The sequence below is a fragment of the Gorilla gorilla genome, chromosome 6 (genome assembly GCF_029281585.2).
Source record: "Gorilla gorilla gorilla isolate KB3781 chromosome 6, NHGRI_mGorGor1-v2.1_pri, whole genome shotgun sequence".
In the NCBI taxonomy this organism is placed as follows: Eukaryota; Metazoa; Chordata; class Mammalia; order Primates; family Hominidae; genus Gorilla; species Gorilla gorilla.
Window position 1 is genome coordinate 116,220,819 of NC_073230.2, and position 22,888 is coordinate 116,243,706.

The 22,888-nt window shown below is 36.5% G+C and overlaps 1 protein-coding gene across 1 annotated transcript in view; it reads right to left on the minus strand.

The window, feature by feature from the left end:
* Nucleotides 1–22,888, minus strand: part of COG5 (component of oligomeric golgi complex 5) — a 372,787-nt gene that overhangs the window by 68,862 nt on the left and 281,037 nt on the right. Inside the window, exons 13-14 of the mRNA XM_019030869.3 lie at nt 13,251–13,412; nt 10,980–11,079 (exon numbers count right to left, since the gene is read on the minus strand). Coding sequence (XP_018886414.1) covers nt 10,980–11,079; nt 13,251–13,412 — 262 coding nt within the window. The remainder of the gene's footprint in view (nt 1–10,979; nt 11,080–13,250; nt 13,413–22,888) is intronic.

The window sequence follows — 22,888 nt, forward strand, 5'->3', positions numbered from 1 at the left end:
CTTCCTGCCTCAGCTTCCCAAGTATCTGGGACATCAGATATGTGCCACCACATCCTGCTAATTTTGGTATTTTCAGTAGAGATGGGGTTTCGCATGTTGCCCAAGCTGGTCTTGAACTCCATGGCTCAAGCGATCCACCTGCCTTGGCCTCTCACAGTGCTGGGATTACAGGCGTGAGCCACGTCACCCAGCCTCACATATGTTTTGAATTACCAAAAGTGAACATAAAAAATCTAGACCCAAGAAAAGAAAGATGTTATACACACACACACACACACACACACACACACACACACACCCCTTTACTCCTTCATTTTCTCCAAACTTCCAAAATATATACTACATTTAGTTTTGGTAATGTTATTTTAGGCAGTTGATGTTTAAACTGGAGAAAAGTGGCTGTTTGGTAAAATTAATTGTTTACTGTGAATTTTAATATACTGTGACTGTATATGTGTGGGACTGTTTCTCTTTCAATGTTCCATTTTTCTATACTTGTGCTAATATTTTATACTTCATTATCCTAACTAGAACTTTTTTTTTTTTTTTTTTTTTTTTTTGTAGAGATAGGATCTCACTCAATTACCCAGGCTGGTCTCTAACTCCTGATCTCAAGTGATTCTCCCTCCTCAGCCTCCCATAGTTTGCTGGGATTTACAGGCGTGAGACACCACACCTGGCCTTTACTATAACTTTATAAGTCTTCTTATGTAGTAGAGCAAATTGCTCTGCATTGTTCCTCTTCTTAAAAAAGTGTCTTGATTGCCAGGTGTGGTAACTCATGCCTGAAATCTCAGCTACTGGGGAGGCTGAGGCAGAAGGATCCCTTGAGCCCACGAGTTCCAGGCTGCAGAGCAAGGATCACGACATTGCATCTAGCCTGGGCAACACAGCAAGACTCCATCCCTTGAAACAAGTGTCTTGGTTATTCTTGACACTTCTGCATTTCCATAAAAATTTAACAATCAATTGATCAAATTTTTTTAAAGTAAGAATTTTTATTGGAATTACATCAAATCTACAGATCAGTTTCAGAAGAATCAACCCCCTTATAATACTGAGTCATCTAATACATGAATAGTATATAATATATACCATCATTTTAAAAATTCTTCTTCAATTTCTTTCAATACAACTTATAGTTTTCAGTGTAAAGTCTTGCCCATATTTTGTCAAATTATTCCTAGAATTTGAAAATATCAAATTCTGGAATTTGATATTTTCTGCTGCCACTGTAAATAGCCTTTTATAAAGTAAATTCTATTTTCTGTTTGTAGCTGGTAGATAGAAATAGTTGGTTTTCAGTGATACCTTGTATACAATGATTTTACTAAAAATCATAATTCTAGAATACGCTTTTGGCTTTAATCATGTTCATTGGTTTTTTGTGTTTAATTTGATTGTTTTCTGCCTCATCTTTATTATTTCCTTCTTACTATTTATTATGGGTTTAATCTGCCCTTTTTTTTCCTCTTTTTAGTTTCTTAAGGTAAAAGATTAGATCCTTGATTGAGATCTTTTTTCCTCCCCAATAAAAGTATTCAATGATTTGAATTTTGCTGAGTTAGCTGCATCCTACAAATGCCAATAGATTTGTTCTATTTTCATTTTTATTTAGTTTGAAATATTTTTTTAAAATATCCCTCTTTGGCCTATAGATCATTTAAATGTTTGCTATTTAACTTTCAAATACCTGGGGGATTTTCCAGGTATCTATCAGTTATTTGGGGAGGAAGAATCACAGGCCTCTTTAAAATCTATTAGAGCATTTTCCCAGAAAAATTCTGTGAAAGGAAAATAAATGTTGGGGCCCCCAAATCACTAAGCTAAAGGGAAGAGTCAAGCTGGGAACTGCTTATGACAAACCTGCCTCCCATTCTATTCAGAGTCACCCCTCTGCTCACTGAGATAAATGTATATCTGATTGTCTCCTTTGGAGAGGCTATTCAGAAACTCAAAAGAATGCAACGATTTATTTCTTATCTACCTGTGATCTGGAAGCCCCCTCCCCGCTTTGAGTTGTCCCACCTTTCCGGATGGAACCACTGTTCATCTTACATATGTTGATTGATGTCTCATGACTCCCTAAAATGTATAAAATCAAACTGTGCTCTGACCACCTTGGGCACGTGTCATCAGGACCTCCTGAGGCTGTGTCTCTGCAAGTCGTCAACCTTGGCAAAATAAACTTTCTAAATTAACTGAGACCTGTCTCAGATATATGGAGTTCACAATTTCAAAAATATTTTGAGAAATATTTTTGCTTTCATAAAACTTGCAAATGGAACTAAGTTTTATATGTTTTATAATTTCCTAGGATCTACAGATCCCCTAAACCCATTCCCATTGCTAGATTATCAATTCCTGCCCTAAGATATTGAATATGCTAAGACTTTCTAAGAGATAGAGAAAGAGGATTTTTCTTAATTCCCATTACAGCGAGAATCCTTCCATGTCACCATTTTTGCTTTTAGATATGTCTCAGAAAGTACTCTAAACTGGCACAACCTAATACTAGTGAGTTGAGTAAAAGCTGCTCAAAAGTGTGCTACATGTCCGATACAGCAAAGGATAATCAAAGACAATCCATAGCTTCTAAGATTCAAACAAGCTTGCTTATACTCAAATGCAGAGTTTTAGTTTGCATCCTAATTTTTAAAAGGAAGTCTTCTCCCTCATTCTGGGTTTGTGCCTAATACGCGTGTTGGGGGAGGGGTAGTTACAGTTGCCCCATTAATCATGCCTCCCTTCATACCATTACTACATGTCTCCAATTCAGAACACTATCTACTGCTGGTAGCTGGTGTCACACTGGGATACTGCAGATGTAGTTCCTGAGCATGTTTTGGCCTTAGTTCCATTTGCAAGGCAATCTTGCTGTTTGTCACACTAGGTTGATACCTATAGCGGCCCTGGGCAGTAAATGCAGGTTTTCTTTCGATCTTATTATTAGTACAGGTATATCTTTAATGTGATATGTATTTGTATGTGGGTGTACGCTAGGAAGGAGGGTGCTCTGAGTAAACCACAGCCTAACCTTGATTAAATGTTGACAATTTTATCTCCCAGAAATATAATTTCAAATAGTGTAATTTTTAAGCACACATGAAGGAATTAAATTATAGTCCATACCTTGGAACAGGGTAAGATTAAAAGCTGTACTTGATCACTAAAATGCTTCAACAGATATAAAAGCTCTATAGTGTTAGGACTTCCAATCCCAGTAAAAAATTGACTATGTAATTGACCAATCCTCTCAATGAGAACATCTGGAAAAACTAAATAACAAATTTCAAAAATCTTCCTGATGGTACTGAAGTGACAACATGGCAAGTAAAAAAGTTATTCAATTGCTCAATTGAATTCAAGATTCAATTGCTCAATTTCTTTTCAAACTTCTAATACTAATATTTTCTAGGGTGGGTGTGGAGGATTCCATTGACTCAGAGACTAAAAAAACTTCATATTCTGGAATGAAGAAAAAAAATTTTTAAATAAGAAAGATAAAAAAATAGAAAAGGGAAAATGTTTGAATGTTATATGCCTGTGGTAATGAAAAGAGGTTTAGGACAATAAAGATTAGAAAATGTGATAAGAGGTCAACATATATAATTTAAAAGCCATATAGGAAAAAGTCTTATGATTTTTATAGTAATATTAGCATTAACTGAAATCATTAAGTAAATTACCATAGCAATGAGTTTCTCTCTTCTTTGGCAATGAAGGTGGTGTCAAATGACATAAAATTTAACACAAACACACCATTAGGATTCAAGTAGGGAGCGTACATCTTTGGGAATAAAAATAAAAGCTCAGCCAGGTGTGGTGGAGTTGCCTGTAGTCCCAGCTACTTGAGAGGCTGAGGCAGGAGGATTGCTTGAGCCTAGGAGTTTGGGGCTTTAGAGAACATTGGTCGCACCTGTGAATACGCCCTGCATAACAGTCTGGCAACATAACAATACCCTGTCTCTAAATATTAAAAATTAAAATTAAAAAAGTTCATGAGCTCTCTTTTTTCATTGTTGCATACTCTCAATTTGGCTTTATGACAGATGACATAATTCATCCCACTCTTCACCCCCTTTGTATCTACATTCTTTGCTATTTAATTTTGCACTGTGGAGGGGTTGTTTTGGTGAGTGAGACTTACGGGAATATTTTCTCTCCTGCGCCCCGTCTTCACCATGAGATCAGGCCCAGGATAGGCTGCTGCAGGATTAGAGCTACGTATAATAGAGCAGAGTTTTAATATGGTTAAGGCCAGCCTAGAACAGCAGCCAGCCAGTCTTGTGAGTAAACCCAGCCAACCTCAGAAAAGACACCTAGCTAGCACCCCATATGATCCGAGAAGCATGAGCAATAAATGCTTACTGCATGTCACCCATGCCAACAGCGGTTGTTGGTTACCCAGCATTCTTATGACGACATATAACTAATACAGACTTTGACCTGCTTTAACTAACAATTTCAAATTTTTTACCTTCTCTTGAAAATATTATTTGTCATTGCTCTCTGTTTTCAATATCATCTACTGACTCTTAGTCCTGACAGTTCATCTAGTATTGACTTGCCACAGCCTCCAGAAAATCAAGCTCTTACAAGTCTGAGAAGCAAGTCAGAAAGCTATCTTTTTTCTTCTGTTTTTGTAGACACAGGGTCTCACTATGTTGCCCCAGCTAGTCTTGGACTACTGGGCTCAAAGCAATCCTTCTGTCTCGAACTCTCAAAGTGCTAGGATTATAGGTATAGCCAGTGTGTCAGGCCAGAAAGCTATCTTGAAGAAAGGATGAAGTAATCCTAAAATAGTCCAACGTAAGAAGAGAGGTAACAAAAAGTGCCAGGCTATCTAAAGGATCAAGAGGGCCAGGTGCAGTGGCTCACTTTGGGAGGCCGAGGTGGGAGGTTGCTTGAGGCCAAGAGTTCAAGACCAACCTGGCCAACACAGTGAGACCCCCATCTCTTAAAAAAAAAAAAAAAGGATCAAGAGGCTAGCTAGGTAACCTAAAGGGATTGGTGTGTTTGTATCACAGAGAAAGTGCATTTGGTAAAAAAGACACTACTGATTTGTTTCATCTGTTTGCACTTAATATAAAAACTCTTCCAAGTGATTTCATATTGCCTTTGATCTTTTATTTTTTTGCATATTAACAACATAAGCTATTACCATATAATAATATATGGGGTGATAATCCATGTAGATGGCATTAAAATCTCCATTAAATAATACTTTTATTTATTTAATTATTTTGAGATGGAGTCTTGGTCTGTCGCCCAGGCTTGAGTGCAGTGGTGCAAGCTAAGCTCACTGCAACCTCCGCCTCCTGGGTTCATGCGATTCTCCTGGCGCGCCACCACACCTGACTAATTTTTGTACTTTTAGTAGAGATGAGGTTTCACCATTTTGGTCAGGCTGGTCTTGAACTTCTGACCTCAGGTGATCTGCCCACCTCAGCCTCCCAAAGTGCTGGGATCATAGGCATGAGCCACCATACCTGGCCAATACTTTTAAAACTTAAAAAAAAAAAAATTGAACTCATATTTGAGCTCATATGTCTCTATACCATTTAAATATCACACATGTATGTTTTTTTCCATCATAGGAATGTCAAGTCTCCAACTTATAAAATTATATAAAGAATGAAGTATATATTTACAAAGCCTTAAAATAAAACCTTAGTGTCTAGAACTATTGACCTCATACAGAGCTATTGATCTGCATTGAAGTTGAGACCTCCCCTTAAATGTCATTCCTATTATTGTTTCAAATGGTCTGCAACCTGATTAAATGCCAATCTCCTTTCTCACAGTTCATAACATTTGCCATTTACACTAAGATTCTAGATGCCATTCCCTGGAACCATCAAATAATGGTTACTGTTGGAAAATACCCTTCAGTTTTTAAAAGGGATACTTATTAATATATTTGCCTCCAAAGTTGATATCAAAAAAGTTTATAAGCCTATCAATTTTAAAGGTGCCACAACAGTTCCCTTATGTACTAATATTTTAGTTTCCTTTTAACACACAGAGGATAAGAAAAACACTAATTCAAACTTTCCATTGTGGCTAGGTACAGTGGCTCACACCTGTAATCCCAGTACTTCAGAAGGCCAAGGCTATGGATCATTTGAACCCAGGAGTTCGAGACCAGCCTGAGTAATGTGGCGAGACCCTCCATCGCTACAAAAAATAAGAAAATTAGCTAGGCATGCTGGCATGCCCAGAGGCTGAAGCGGGAGGATACCCTGAGCCTGGGAGGCAGAGGTTGCAATGAGCCATGATCATGCCACTGTACTTCAGGCTGGGCAACAGAGTGAGACCATCTCAAAAACAAACAAAAAACCCCAAACTTTCCACTGTAAGGTCTAGTGACCTTTTCTTCTAAAGGTCACATTTCAGACTATACAAACAAATCCCCAATATATTACCATTAAATAATTTGTTCAGTTTAATCATAAAATATTATGATATTACACCTATAGGTATGTGTGTATTTGAAACATAAAATTCTTAGTAAATTAATTATAACCTCACAATTGCTGTCAAGACAAATAAGAATTTTTAAATGAAAATCTAAAAAACCTTGATCTCATTTTTACAAAAGAGCATCTAGAAAGCTGATATTCACATGACCCATACTAAGTTAAACACATATTGCAGGAACTAAATCCTATTGCTTAGAACTCAGATGTGAAGCCTCAATGCTAAATCCCTATTATTTCAAAATTAAACTACGAAATCATCTAACTATACATTAAGAGCACAGAAGTAAAATAAACTATTCTACACATAAATAAAATATATTATGCACGTATTAACATAGTAAATGTAGATCTTGATATATTGTAAAATGAATGAGCAATTCACAAAACAATATGTATAACACAATGCAACTTTTCTTAAATAAAAAAGATGTTATGTTTATGTACAAGCTACAGATCAGAAATAAAGTATTAAAGGTTGGTGCAGAGGTGAACATGGGAGAGAATACAGTCATGGGTTCTTAGTTTCTGTTTCTGGTTAGGCCAGTAAAGCCCCTTACTCATTATACGTTTCTGCTTAGCACTAGAGACAGAAACTAAAAACCATGGCTTCAGGCTGCTGAAAGCCTAAAAAACACAAGAGAACAACAACAGTGAAAAATAAGGCGAGTTGGACAAGCTTGTTTTACAGTCCGGTCTGGATTTGAATGCTAGTGCCAACACCTGCTCCCAGGCATTCTAATTTTAGTAGTCTATATTACTCATGCTATTTACTGTTCTCAGCTTCAATTTCTACATTTTGTAGTGGTGGACAGTAATACTTTCATTTCAGAGGATTGTTGTGAAATAAATGAAATAATATATATAAATGGCTTGGCACAATTCCTGATTCACTATAAAGGTTAATGATGGTAGTTATTTTTGTGGCCCAACCTCACTCTTAAAAATAAATTCTCTGGTATCGCTTTGGATTCAGAAGGACTGAAGGATTTATCCTTACAGATATTTAGGTTTGTATAACACATACCTTTGGTGATTAGTAACAGAAAAGCCTTAGGGAAAAAAATACGTAATCATAAAAATAATTTCAGATGTGTTATCATAAGTATATAACGCACTCTACATATAATTTAATGTTATAATCTACTATATCCCAGAATATTAAAAATCAGCTTGAAAAAACCTTTTATAAGCCTTTCTCCTGATATGAATAAAATCTATAATTAAGTATACTAAAACGTTTCAGTAGCCAAGAAACTTCTATAACCAATCTTTAGGGAAATACATTTCAGACTATGAAAAGCTGTTCGATGTACATTTCAGGTTGTATTTGCAAGTCACTCTTTCTCAAAACATGCTTATCTTTAAAATTCTAGCTTTCCTTTATCTCACTGCTTGAGCATTCTATTAATGATCTGATTTCCCTTCCTTCCTTCCCTTCCTTCCTTTCTTCCTTTGTTTCTGTTCTTTTCTTTTTTATTATACTTTAAGTTCTGAGATACATGTGCAGAACGTGCAGATTTGTTACATAGGTATACACGTGCCATGGTGGTTTGCTGCACCCATCAACCTCTCATCTACATTAGGTATTTCTCCTAACGCTGTCCCTCCCCTACCTCCCACCCGCCAACAGGCCCCGGTGTGTGATGTTCCCCTCTCTGTGTCCACGTGTTCTCATTGGTCAACTCCCACTTATGGGTGAGAATATGCAGTGTTTGGTTTTCTGTTCCTGTGTTTGTTTGCTGAGAATGATGGTTTTCAGCTTCATCCATGTCCCTGCAAAGGACATGAACTCATCTTTTTTTATGGCTGCAGAAATAACGTCACACATCTACAACCATCTGATCTTTCACAAACCTGACAAAAACAAGCAATGGGGAAAGGATTCCCTATTTAATAAATGGTGTTGGGAAAACTGGCTAGCCATATGCAGAAAACTGAAACTAGACCCCTTCCTTACCCCTTATACAAAAATTAACTTAAGATGGATTAAAGACTTAAATGTAAGACCTAAAACCATAAAAACCCTAGAAGAAAACCTAGGCAATACCATTCAGGACACAGGCATGGGCAAAGACTTCATGACTAAAACACCAAAAGCAATGGCAACAGAAGCCAAAATTGACAAATGGGATCTAATTAAACTAAAGAGCTTCTGCATAGCCAAAGAAACTATCATCGGAGTGCACAGGCAACCTACAGAATGTGAGAAAAGTTTTGCAATCTATCCATCTGACAAAGGGATAATATCCAGAACCTACAAAGAACTTAAACAAATTTACAAGAGAAAAACAAACAACCCCATCAAAAAGTGGGCAAAGGGTCTGAACAGACACTTCTCAAAAGAAGACATATATGTGGCCAACAAATATATGAAAAAAAGCTAATCATCACTGGTCATTAGAGAAATGCAGATCAAAACCACAATGAGATACCATCTCATGCCAGTCAGAATGGCGATCATTAAAAAGTCAGGAAACAACAGATTCTGTCATTTCTTACTCTTGTGGACTGGAAGCTTAAATTTTTCATCTTTGAAAAGAACCTCCTACTCATTGATTTAGTTTTCATACCAAATCTCAAGTCAATATTTCCATTTATAGGCAGAGTAGTTATCCAATTCAAAACTCTGTTTCAAATCTTTCTTCCACTAAAGACTTACAATTTGGCTATTTTCCTCTAAATGTTTTCAGTCAAATTATTCTAAAAAAATAGGAATATTTGTAAAGATTAAAGAACAAAACAGGTATAATTTTAGCACATTGAGGGGTAGAAGAGTGTTATTAAATGCCAAGAAACAAACATTAACAGCAGGTTGTTATTTAAGACATTAGTCAATAATATATTTTAAAAAATAAGGCATATGATGCTTTTTATAATCTTATTTAATGCTTAAGCTTCCCTTATACACTAAAATGAAAGTTGAAAAATAAAACTACTTTTAATAAAAAAAGATATAATCCAATTAAAAACCAAAAAATGTCAATGACTTTCTGTTAGCCTTCAATACTGCAGGTACATTAGATAGGCCTAAGTAATTTACAGCCACTGACAATTTGATCAACAGTATCAACTCAGTCAAATGTTTGCAGATATTTTGATTTCGTCTAAGCCTTTTGCCATTACTATTGTTAACTGAAGTACATATTACCATTACCACTGTCCCTCCCTACTCTCAATGCAAGGTATTTTCTATATACATGCTGGATCTTTCTTACGGTGTTATCTTCAGATCTTAGCATTGTCAGTAATTACACTATACTAGATATAACACTGAATTTTATTTATAGCAATAACCATGTTTTTGAAGCAGTGAACATTATAATAAAGATTTAAACAAAGATTGGGAGAAAAATTAGTAATCTAAATTCATAGTAATTTCCTACAAAGAGCTTCCATATCTCTGTATGGTTAGTTTTCAATAAAGTTCTTAAAAAGATGCTTCTAAGATGATTTTGTCAAGACTACAAGATCAACTGAATGAAAATAGTGCCATATTTGCAAACAAAATCTGGCCATCCATGGGAACTAAAAGAAGGAAGCCTTGTAACATGACTGTTACCTCCAAGGATCATTTTATGTAAATCCTTCAGTATGTCACCAACTTACCCTAAAAATTATCACAGAACAAACTGAAACAACTTGGATATAGATAAAAGTAGATTATTTTGTTTATTATGGTATTTCAACCGGGAATGGTTAGAGAGGATAAACTGAAAATGTAGTTAGCTAACATTCTAAAGATAGTAGAGACAATCAGATTTTGACACACTGTCTAAAATTAGTATATCAATAATGGTAAAAAAAATATATTGAAGTCTCATTTTGTTTGGATTTCAATTAGCATACATATATACTAGTGAAATATGTGTGCTTAACTTTCAAACATTAATGTATAGAATTAAGATTATGATTCAATTATGTACTTATTATTTTAAATGCATGCATATAGCTATTTCAAATAGAATAATTTTAGGGTTAAATTCCCAGGTTCTAGGGTTGGAATCTTTAAAAAGTAAATAAACATTTTTCTACTAAAATTTTACATACTTTACTTCCTCCAACAGTTTTCTAACAGTTCAAGTCAATTTCATACTAGGTGACCATGCATGAATGATATATGGAGTTAGTGGTCACACAAAAGGGAAAATTTGATTGATCATGCATAATTATAATTTATGTAAATTACTAAAATATTTAAATATTTAAAAATATATAATTAGCCCATTAATTGGCACATGCGTTAAAAAAGGAAACCTTATAAAACTTGCTTGTCTTCTGAAAGTGTATGAAAGTGTATTGACAATGTGTAGGAGGGCCATTTTTTTGTTAACAGAAATTTTTTTTCTGGTTTAAGTTCATCAGGAAGTTACAAACTTTCACTACAGTAAAAATGGAAGTAAATAGCCAATTCAATATTTATGATTAGTCAAGTATTATATAGTTAGTAATTTTAAATAAAATCATTAAAGTTTACAGATAAAGGAAACCACTTACAAGCTGCTCTGATTTTACACTGTATAACTGGATGGTCTTTGCCACATTTTTTGACACAGCTAATGTGAGGTTTGTATCAACAGCAGCAACATTTAGTTCACTGGAGAAAATAAAAACAGTTTTTAAATATTAGCAACATCATTCATCAACAAAGTAAAGAGCAAGATAAAAACTCAAACCCAATAAGCAATGTGGTTATTCTTTTTATAGATTTCACTGCTTCCAAGAACTGGTTGCATTGTTTCATTTTACCCCCTAAATTCAGCACTCGGAAAAAGTACCTGGAGATGGCTTCCTTAATGACCAGTTTCTCATTAACAAAAGCATGTCATATGTGGGTTCAGTCTGTGATTAAAGGAGTAAATTGTGTACAGATTTTTAAAGTAGCACTCTTGCTAATACTGATAAAGTGCAATCAGAGGCACTGCATATCACAGACATCTGCAAGGAAATGACAGCTCTTGAATGGAAATGATGACCTTAAAGGGACATAGGCTAAAAATATAAATTACACATGATATATAAAGATACTCAGCTTCTGTAGAAATTATGCCAATTCATGCTAGTTTCAATAGAGTAGCTTTTTAAATAATATAAAAGCATAACAGGACTATAATTACAAATTTTTAAAATTCGGATTCTTAAAGTATATTTTTGTCATGCTTCAACTTTAACATTGGATTAATTGGGGCATTTGATCTGACTGCCAAAAAAAAAAAAAAAGTATTTTACGAAGACCATGGAAAGAACACTAGAAATTAAAAATAATATAGAAACCCATATACAGATGGAAAGCAAAAAAATTATTGTCCCTGAATTAGTACAGTAAATCTTACCAGATTCTCTTTTTAAAGAAGTTGAAAGTTTGACACAATACTAGAGCATACTATGTGTAACCAAAATGCACTTTCATATAGTATTGAGACATAATTTTGTTAATGTTCACTTTTAAATTTTATTAAACACTAGCATAAGCATGATTCTTCCAGTTGTAGATTATATTTGATTATAGCATTGTCAAGTTGCACAGAGGAATGGGAGAGATTCCTCTTTAACATTTACATAAACAGGTCAAAGAGATCAAGTTACTAAGACCTATAGTCATAAGGAAAGTCAAGGCAATTGTGGAGAGATTTAGGACCAAGATGCTGGGCAATCTAGACAATTTGTAGGTACGTTTGCAGCAAAAGATATGCTTATGTATATTATTATACATGTGGCTTTTTATTTTTATTTTTTGAGACAGGGTTTCGCTCTGTCAGCCAGGATGGAGTGCAGTGGCATGATCTGGGCTCACTGCAGCCTTCGCCTCCCGGATTCAAGCGATTCTGATGCCTCTGCCTCCCGAGTAGCTGGCGTTACAAGCGTGCACCACCAGGCCCAGCTAATTTTTGTATTTTTAGTAGAGATGGGGTCTCACCAGGATGGTCTGGAACTCCTGATCTCAGGTGATCCACCCACCTCCGCCTCCCAAAGTGCTGGGATTACAGGCGTGAGCCACCATGCCTGGCCACCTGTGGCTTTTTAGTCTTACTCTTCCACACCTCAGAATCACCATCTTCAAATCTTTATAAGAATTTAGACCTCAGTCTCATACTATTTTTTATTCCTTAAAACATCCATCTCAAATGTACAGATCTACTATTATGACAACTTGTTAGTCATGACAGAAACTGAGATAATTTCAACTGCAAATTGGTCTGGATAACTTTTAAATAAGTGTCTAAAGCCAACAGTATATAATTACATCGTCTGCAGGCATTCAGGTGGCATCTCTGCTAGGATATCTTCCCTTTTTAGTCTTAAAAGCTGTCACATTCACTTAAAAAGCTTAAAATAGCGAACATAAGCTAATCAAAGTTATATTCCTATTTCTGCCATGAAGCACTTTCTGGAGTTTAGGATAAAAAAAAGTTAACCTGTATGTTTTAGTTTCTCAATTTATAAAATCGTTTATTATATTTGATTTCTTGTGTAACGTAAGAAATTTACTATGATACAAAGAGCTAGGTTTACTTTGCATCCTTGGCAAGATATAGAATAATTATAATAGACTGTTTTTAGACTATATTTAAGGTACTTAAATTATTTTATTAATTGGAATCTCAAGCACTTACTATGTGTGCACTCATTTACTATAAAATTCTTAATTTAATTGTGGGCCTAATTACTTGAATAATTTGAAAATAAATTAAAAAGGTACTGCTATCATATATCACTAACAAATATGGCAGTCATCTTATGGCAAGCCACTATATAAAAAATACATACCTTGCTATAGTTTTAATAATACCATCAAGTTCATCAGAGGAAGGAGGATTACGACCACCCGGGGGAAAAACCAAGTTGATAGGATCGAAGAGTCGAGATAAGGATTTTGATAGATAAGCAGCCTCATAGGGTTGTAGTGAGTCTTTCAAAGCCTTTTCTGGACTGTGGAAACAAAATTTTTTAAAAACTAACTTAAATTGCACAGAGCTAAATGCTATTGTATCAGGCTGTAAATACCTTTTTAAAAAATGCACCTCCCATAAAAATGTAACTCTATATTAAGAAAAAGAAAATAATTTGTTTCACAATGTACATATTTACCAATATATTTCATAATTAAACATTCAGGACCACAGTAACCTTTTTTTTTTGAGACGTAGTCTCACTCTATTGTCCCGGCTGGAGTGCAATGGCGCAATCTTGGCTCACTGCAACCTCTACCTCCTGGGTTCAAGCGATTCTTCTGCCTCAGCCTCCCAAGTAGCTGGGATTACAGCTGCCCGCCACCATGCCCAGCTAATTGTTGTATTTTTAGTAGAGACAGGGTTTTGCCATGTTGGCCAGGATGGTCTCCAACTCCTGACTCCAGTGATCCACCCGCTTCGGCCTCACAAAGTGCTGGGATTACACGTGTGAGCAACCGTGCCCAGCCTATATTAACATTTTAATCTCTACGTAAGTCCCCACTATAAATGCAAAATAATATGCACCAATACCTACTGTATTATCTGTTTCCTTAAACTAAAAGAATAACAGTAAAATCCTATTAATGCTAATGGGGGTATGCCTTTACTTGCAAATCATACCTATAGAGTTATCAAAGTATATGGAAGACAGACCAGCCTGCAGAGACCTGCTCCATTAGCTTGGCCCTTTCCATCCACAGCTGTCTCCCCAATAAAGCTCACTGTCTGAGAGGGAAGTGTACAGACTTAGGTTTTTACGTTTTCCATTTTTGTGTTACTAACAAGAGTGAGATAAAATAAAAAGTATTTATGGAAGTCCTAAAATCACATAAATACTCCCAAGTGGAGTTCTATGCTACTTTGTTTTATAATATTCTTCACAACATCAAATGTAACCTGAGAAACATTTCTTTCCTGCTTGCACTTCCCATATCTTTAATAATTCATGCTGATTTTCATTTAGCAGTCAAACTACTTGATCTTACACTTTTCTTTCGACAATTACTATCAAATGTCTATAACCATTATTTTCATGTTTCCTTACTCCTATAATTGTCTTCTCACATCATCCCTGTTTACAATCCTTCTACCAGCTTTTGCATTGTCTTTTTTCTTTTATAAACAACAAATTTTCCTTCATCTAAAAAGTTAACCTTTAAAACATCTAACCTGCTCCTTCATGTATATGAAACTTGGCTTTCTCTTTTTCTCACCCTTCTGGTCCACTGATATGACCTAGAGATCAGAATGCTCTTGGCTCCAACATCATAATTCCATAGTTATCTCTTAATGTTTTCTCATTCAGTAAGTATTTCACTCAACACATATTTACTGAGAATACTATGCACCAGGCACTTTGTAAAGTGCTGGGAAGATACAGATTAAGAGTGCTTTACAGTCTTGTGAAGAAATTGGCAGGTAAAATGCTAATTATAATAATTTCTGTAATAGATGAAGATACCAAGACCATGATGGAAGCATGAAAGAACTTAGTATCTAAACGTGTCTGAAGCAATCCTCTGCTGAAGTCCGAGCCATCTATTTAAATGTCACTATTTTTACTCATGACATCTACTGACCTCAGAAGCCTCTTCCCACTTCTGCAGAAATTTTGGCACTGAATTATAAGAACTAACACTTTCCCGTTCTCCAAATCTACCGTTAAAGATCCTTGGTAACTACAATGTCAAACATCTTTTCTAAAATATGTCCTATATTAAAAGTCTACATTTGTAATAACCTTTTTTGGCTTTACTAGGGGGCTTCCAAATTTGAGTCATCACTTTGAACTGCTCCACCTCTAAGATCTTCAAGCTTAAAGGAAACTGTCTACATGCCCCACCTTCTATCTCTACTTTTCATTCCACAAATATTAAGTCACTACAATATTTGCCAAGTATTTCCTAGGTGCAGAAATATAGTAGAGAACTTGCTTTAAAAAAAAAATTCCCGGCTGGACCTGGTGGCATGGTGGCATGTGCCTGTAATCCCAGCTACTCAGGAGACTGAGACATGAGAATTGCTTGAACCCAGGAGGAAAGGGTGCAGTGAGCCAAGATCATGCCACTGCACTCCAGCCTGGGCGACACAGCAAGACTCTGTCAAGAAAAAAAAAAAAATCCCCTGTCTTCTTAAAGCTTACACAGTAACAGGAGAGATACACACAAAAATAAAAATTTAAAATAAGTTAAATATGGAATATGATAATGATAAGTGCTAAGAGAAAAATAAAGCAAGGAAGATAGAGAATAATGTTTAAGTCTTTTTTCCTTTTCCATCCGATTTTAGATAGGATGAGGCAAAGGAAGGCTTACTGAGGGGCCCTGAAGGAAAAGAGGGAGCTAATTGTGTAGATTTTCAGGGAAATTGCTTTCCATGAGGAAAGAACAGCAAGTACAAAGGCCCTGAGGAGAGACCATACCTGGCTGTGTTGGCCAGAGGTGCAGATCAAGTAACAGGAGGGTAGTACAAGATAATATCAGAGAAAACAGATGGACGTCATGTTGGGCTTTGCATATCTATAAGGGTGGTATATTTTACTCTAAAGAACTTGTTCTTTGACCTTATTGTAATTTATGCTGCATGACCCCTTCTTGCTTCCAGCCTCCATCAGCCCACCATGTCTATAGTTATCGTTTTTCCATAGCCATCATTTCAAGGTGCTCTCATTAGCACCCTGATTTTTCCAATTCACCTTCCTTTCAAAGTTCTAAGAAAATGTTATTGAGATGTTCTCTGTATCTGCTGCTAAGCTGGCCAAGTACTTCAGAGAAAAAATGATTTCTACTGGACATTTATACAAACTTCTTTAAAATCAAGAGACCTGAAGGTCAAAGTAATAACCTAAAATTCTACTTGTGCAACTCTTCAATCTTTATAGATGACTTTTGTCTTGGTTTTACCCTAAGAGAAAACCACTGGCCGTGACCTTTCTCAACTTGGCACTTCTCTCGTTTTTTTCCCCTCTTACAACTTCATCTATTCTCTGTGACTTTCTCATTATTTCAATGAAAGAGGTAACCTCACTCCTTTTTTTAAAATAAAAAATTCCCAGAATAATTTAATCTATCTCTTATCCCATTCTCTTCTTACACAGATCTGATCGCTACACATGTATCACAGCATCACTCTGTACTCCATAAATATGTATAAATATTATGTGTCAGTTAAAAAAATAAAGGAAAAAGATATGTCAGCATAAAAAAATATAAAGACATATCTCTAAGTAAAAAGGTTTTATTGGGGAATAACATATGAGAAGCAGGATTGCTATCTTGGACCTACAGACAGAACAGGGTGGCCTCTGGTATGTTTGGAAAACAAAAGAAAGGCTGGAGTTTATTGGGGGAAGAGGAGGTTATGCAAGTTGTTTTCAAAGACAGTTTACTGGCACTGGCAGCATCTTATATAAGAGCTGGTGAGTTCTGATTGGTGAGTGCCAGTAAATTGCAAAGTAGGACTTGCAATTTTAGTGTTATGGTTAGGCCCTTGCAGTTTGGATTGGGCTTGTGAGATAGTGTGTCAGGCAAATGTTCTTGTTTAAGTGGCTAGCTGTCCCTGTGTGACTTGTGTAGTAAGCTGCAGTTGAGAAAAATTTCTTGTGATAGTTCTTGTTATCAGGCAAATCATGTGTGACAGCTCTCCCTTCATAACCCTCCCCCAGCTCTATTTTGCCAGGCTTTGACACAAGTGACTCCATGTCGAATCTGACAACTTTCATATATATAATTTACATTGCATACCACCACTTGAATTCAATCACTGAAAGTATACAATTTGATGAATTTTGTATATTCAGAGATCTGTGCTATCATCACCATAGTCAATTTTAGAACATTTTATCACCTCAAAAAGAAATCTTGTATCTTTAACTACAACACTCCACCTTCCTCACTCCATCCCCAGTCCCAATCGATCATAATCTACTTTGTGTTTCTATAGATTTTGCTATTCTGGATTTGCATATGAATGGGATAATATACTGTGCGTATCTGTGTATGTGTGTGTTTTACTGTCTTCTTTCACTTAGTATAATGTTTTCAAGGTTCATCCATGTTGCAGCATGTACAGTACTTCATTTTTTATGGCTAATATTGTATATATTTTAATTGTAATATTTCATTGCATGAATATAGCACATTTTGTTTACCCATTTGTCTGTTGACAGACATTTGGTTGTTTCCATCTTTTGGCTATCAGGAATAATGCTGCTACAAACATTTGCATACAAATGTCTATGTGAACATATGTTTTTATTTCCCTTGGGTATACATCTGGAGCGAAACTGCTGGGTCATATGGTAACTATTTAATAGTTTGAAGAGGCAGCACACAGTGGCTCATGCCTGTAATCCCAACACTTTGGGAGGCTGAGGCAGGAGGATTCCTTGAGCCCAGGAGTTCAAGACCAGCCTGTGTAACAAAGTAAAACCTCGCCGCTACAAAAAATAAAATAATTAGTCAGGCATGGTGGTGCACGCCTGTAATCCCAGCTACTCAAAGGCTGAGGCGGAGGACTGCTTGAGCCGGAGAGTTAGAGGATGCAGTGAGCTGTGATTGCACCACTGCGCTCTAGCCTGGGCTACAGAACGAGACCCAGTTTCAAGAAAAAAAGTTTGAAGAACTGCCAAACCCTTTTCCAAGGCCCTGTACCAGTTTAGAATTCCACCAGCAACATATGAGGATAGTAATTTCTCAACATCCTTGCCAACACTTGCTACTATTTGTCTTTTTGTTTATAGACATCCTAGGGGGCGTGACATAGTAGCTCATTGTGGTTCTGATTTGTATTTTCCTGATCATCTTTTTCATGTGCTTATTGGTCATCTATGTTTTCTGGAGATGTCTGCTCAGATCCCTTGTCCACTTTTTAGTTGGGTAATTTGTCTTTTTATTGTGGAATTGAAAAGAGTTCTTTATATATTCTGAAACAAGTCAATTGCCAGATCTATGAGTCAGAAATATTTTCACCCATTCCTAATGGTAATCCTTCGAAGCAGCAAAGTTTCTAATTTTCAGAAAGTCCAAAATATCATTTAAATATAATTTTGTCTTTTGTTGATTGTGATTTTGGTGTCATGTCTAAGAATTATTTACCAAATCCAAATGCATAAAGATTTGCCCCTATGTTTTCTAACAGATATATATATATATATATATATATATATATATATATATATATATATATATAAATGTATCTATATTTTTCATTTTTACATTGATTGATTGATTGAGATGGGGTTTCCCTATCTTGTCCAGGCTGGACTCAAACTCCTGGACTCAAGTGATTTTCTCACCTCAGCTTCCCAAAGTGCTGGGAATTACAGGCATGAGACATGAGACACTGTGCCCAGCCTTGTTTTATATTTTTAATCTAATATTTAAATCTTTGGTCCATTTTGAGTTAATTTTTGTATATGATGTGAAGGGCACCACTTCATTATTCTGCATGTCACTATCAGCTGTCCCAGCACCATTTGTCTAAAAGATAATTCTTTCTCGATTGAAAGAATGGTCTTTACACTTTTTGAAGACAACTCACCATAGATTTACAGGTTTCCTTCTATACTCTCAGTTTTATGTCTATCCTTGTGCCAGGCAGTACTATACCACAGGGATTAAAATTGCTTTGTAGTGACTTGTGAGCCCTCCTACATTCTTTTTCTTCTTCTTCTTCTTCAATATTGTTTTAACTATTCTGGGTCCCTTGAAATTTCTTATGAATTTTAGAAGCACTTGTTACTTTCTACAAAGAACTCAGCTGAGATTCTGATAGTGATAGCTACTGTACTGAATCGATATATATCAATTTGGGGGGCATTACCATCTTAACAACGTCAAGTCTTGCAATTCATGAAGATGAGATGCTTTTCTACTTATTTGGATATTTCTTTGAACAATATTTTACAGTTTTATGAGTATAAATTTGCACTCCTGTTGCTAAAGTTATTCCTAAATATTTTATCTTTGTGGTGTTGTTATACATATTACATCTGTTAATGTTAATAAACCCAACAATGAATTGTTATAATTACTATTTTACTATCTGTCATCATTTCCTAGCAAATTTCAGCTTTGTTCCTACCTACCTCCTGTGCCAAACTTGCTATGCCAAAGATAAAAGTTAAGCTTGGAAATCGAGTTATGCAAAAAAACTGCCTTTCCTTTGTTCCCAAACAGCTGCAAGATGGAAGGCCACATCTCTCTCCAGGTGGCCTCCCTCACCCTGATCCTGTAAATTAACAGCTTATCTTCACATATAGGTACAATGACAATATTAGAAATAATTCTACTGCCCACTATGAGACAAATGCAGATTTGATGAACATGAAACAAATGCATAACTGACTGTTTCTGTACCCTCTTCTTTCACATGTAACATGTGCATTCAGTGAGTGCTAATCAAAGCCTCACAAGAATGTGACCACTTATCTCACTACCTACCCTCCCCACTTTTTTTCTTTTCCCCTTCCCTTCCTGCCCACTCTTTCCCCTTTAAATCTTGAAGTCCTCAAAACCCTCTTTGGAAAAAATCCAGGTCTCAGATCCTTCAGTGACTAGAGTCTCTTCTTCCCAGGCACATCCTTAACCTGTGCAAAATAAACCTCTAAATTAATAGAGACCTGTCTCAGACACTTTTTGTTTTATACAGTCGATACATATTATTTTATATAATTGCTTTTTAGGTCAGTTAAGAGAAAAGAAAATGTATGTTTATATTGTCTTTTATAATTTCATAATTACCTTTACTTTGTGGGGATTCGAATTATCTGGGGTCACTCGCTTTCAGCCTGAAGAACTTTCTTTAGTATTTCTTGTAAGCTGGAATGCTAGCAACAAATTCTCTTTTTTAAATCAAGGAAAGTATTTTGCCTTCATTTTTGAAAGGACAGCTTTACTGGACATGGGATTCTTGGCTCATTTTTTTTCCTTTGAGCAATCTGAGCCCACTACCTTTTGGCATCCTTTGTTTCTGCTGAGAAGTCAGCTGTTAATGTTATTGGGACTCCCTTGTAAGTGAAGTATAGTTGTATTTGGGAAGGGGGCGTGGGGAGTGGGTAAAGACAGGGTCTCACTATGTTGCCCAGGCTAGTCTTGAACTCCTGGCCTCAAGCGATCCTCCTGTCTTGGCCTCCTAAAGTGCTATGATTACAGGCATGAGCCACCGCACCCAGCTGATTGTATAGTTTTTCCCTTGCTGCTTTCAGGGTTTTGTCCCTGACTTTTGACATTTTTACCACGATGTATCTGTTTGCGGGTCTTTTTGCATTAATCTTACTTGGAGTTTGTTGAGCTTCCTGGATGGATAGGCTATTGTATTTCAAAAAATTGGGAAGGTTTCATTCACTATTTCTTCAAGTTTTTTTCTCCATTACGTCTCTCCTCTTCTTGTGGTATTCCTATAACACAGATGTTGGTATTCTTAATGGTATCCCACATTTATTTGAGGCTCTGTTTATTTTCTTCATTCTTTTCTGTTTTTTGACTTGTGTAATCTCTATCACCCTAGCTTCAAGTTGGTGAATTCTTTTCTCTGCCAGGTCAAAGCTATTCACAGAACTAAAGGAAGGCATGAGCCACCACAACCAGCCAAAACTGGGCATTTTAGATACATTGTTGCAACTCTGGGTACTGGTCCCCTCAGCTCTAAGGCTTGTTATTGTTGTTTGCTTTTTATCTGTTTAGTGATTGGCTGGATTATTTTAATGAAGTCTATCTCTCTCCCACAGTCTTAAATCTCTGATGTTCCTCAGCTAGACACAGCTTTGGGTATGCTAATAGTCACCTTGAGATGGCAGTGCTAATGGCAGGATTATCTTCCTCATTTTTTTTCTGACCACACCCAGATACTAAACTCCATTAACTGACTGCTCTACATTTTCAACAATGCCTTGAGGCAAAAACTCCTCTACAAAGGAATCTACAAAGGAGCTAATTGTAGCTCCTTTGATAGAACCTTTCTGAGGTCATGTTTGATATTTGTTCTGATTCCAGGAGGGGCTCCTCCCAGCTGTCTTATTCTCCGGATCTCTCCTTGGAGCTAGCTTACCTTCAGCTATCTTCACTAGAACTACAAGTCTCCTCCCATTGCCTTTCACCACACTGCCAGAGTTTTTTTGAGAATACCCTTAGGTTTAAACTTCTCCAGGTTCAGTTGCAAATGAAGTCACTTACTTGGGGAAGAGAATAGAGGCTGTTTTTCTCTTTTTTCCTTTTCCTTTCCCCTTTCCTCCTCTCCTTTCTTTGTCTTTCTTTTTCTATCTCCTTCTTTTAGGAAGGGTGTTGCTCTGTCACCTAAGCTGGAGTATAGTGGTGTGATCCCTACTCACTGCTGCCTTGACTTCCCAGGCCCAAGCGATCCTCCCACCTCAGCCTCCCAAGTAGCTGGGACTACAGGTGTGGACTACCAAGCCCAGTTAACTTTTTTGTTTTTTGTAGAGACGGGGTCTGTTTTGCTTAGGCTGGTCTCAAACTCCTGGGCTCAAGCCATCTGCCTGCCTTGGTCTCCCAAACTGCTGACCGACTGCCATGTCTGACCCAGGACCTGTTTTATTGCCTGCCTCTACCCAAGTAAAAATCTTTATGCCAGGGCTCTGGACCTGAGGGTGGAGAAAATGGCAAGCTTCTTTCTGACTGACACCTTGTAGAAGACCAGGTCTCACTAATGTAGGCCTCCGTAACAACTTTCAGAACTGACTGAGTGGTTAAGCTAAATATTAAAAGCTGAAAGAGCCCATGTCCTTATACAAAGGTTGAGATATAACAAAAGCCTACCAAGAGTTTTGCTTAGGCCTTTCCTGGGCCTTAAAGCATGACGAGATAACGAAGGAATTCTTAACAGGACCCGTTTAGGATTTAAAAAGTTTTACTGAGGATCTGAAGAAACTCTCCAGGCCTCCACAAACAAGTCTATAGGTAGTCTAAAGAACTCCCCAGACCTCCATGATTTAGTAGGAGAGAAGATAAGAGTAATCGCCCCAGCACCTGGGGCCCATTTAGATTAAGTAATTTACTGAGGCTCCAGAGGAAGGTCTTCAAGACTCAGAACTTATAGATTAAAAGAAGTTAATCACTTATGTCTTTAGATAAATGCACACTTACATGTAGACATACAGCTTAGAAGGTATATAAGCTCTGGAAAACTTTGTAATTTTGAGTTGGTGTGGCAATATTTTCTGGGCCTTATCCCTGCAACTGGTTACAGAAATAAAAAACTCTCCTCCTCTCCAGTTCTGCATCTTGTTATTGGGCAGCGAGAAATAGCAGCCCAACCCTCAGTTTGGTCTGGGAACAACCTCATTCTAGGAAGTGAGCACTTGGTGGAAGGCAATTGCATGAGGTCCTTTCAGTTTATATTTCCCAGCAAAGAATCACTATTTCAAAAGCCCAGGCAAAGGTAATTAGGGCCCCAGAACTTTGAGCCTGCCATACTCAAGGACCCATTCATTGCGTG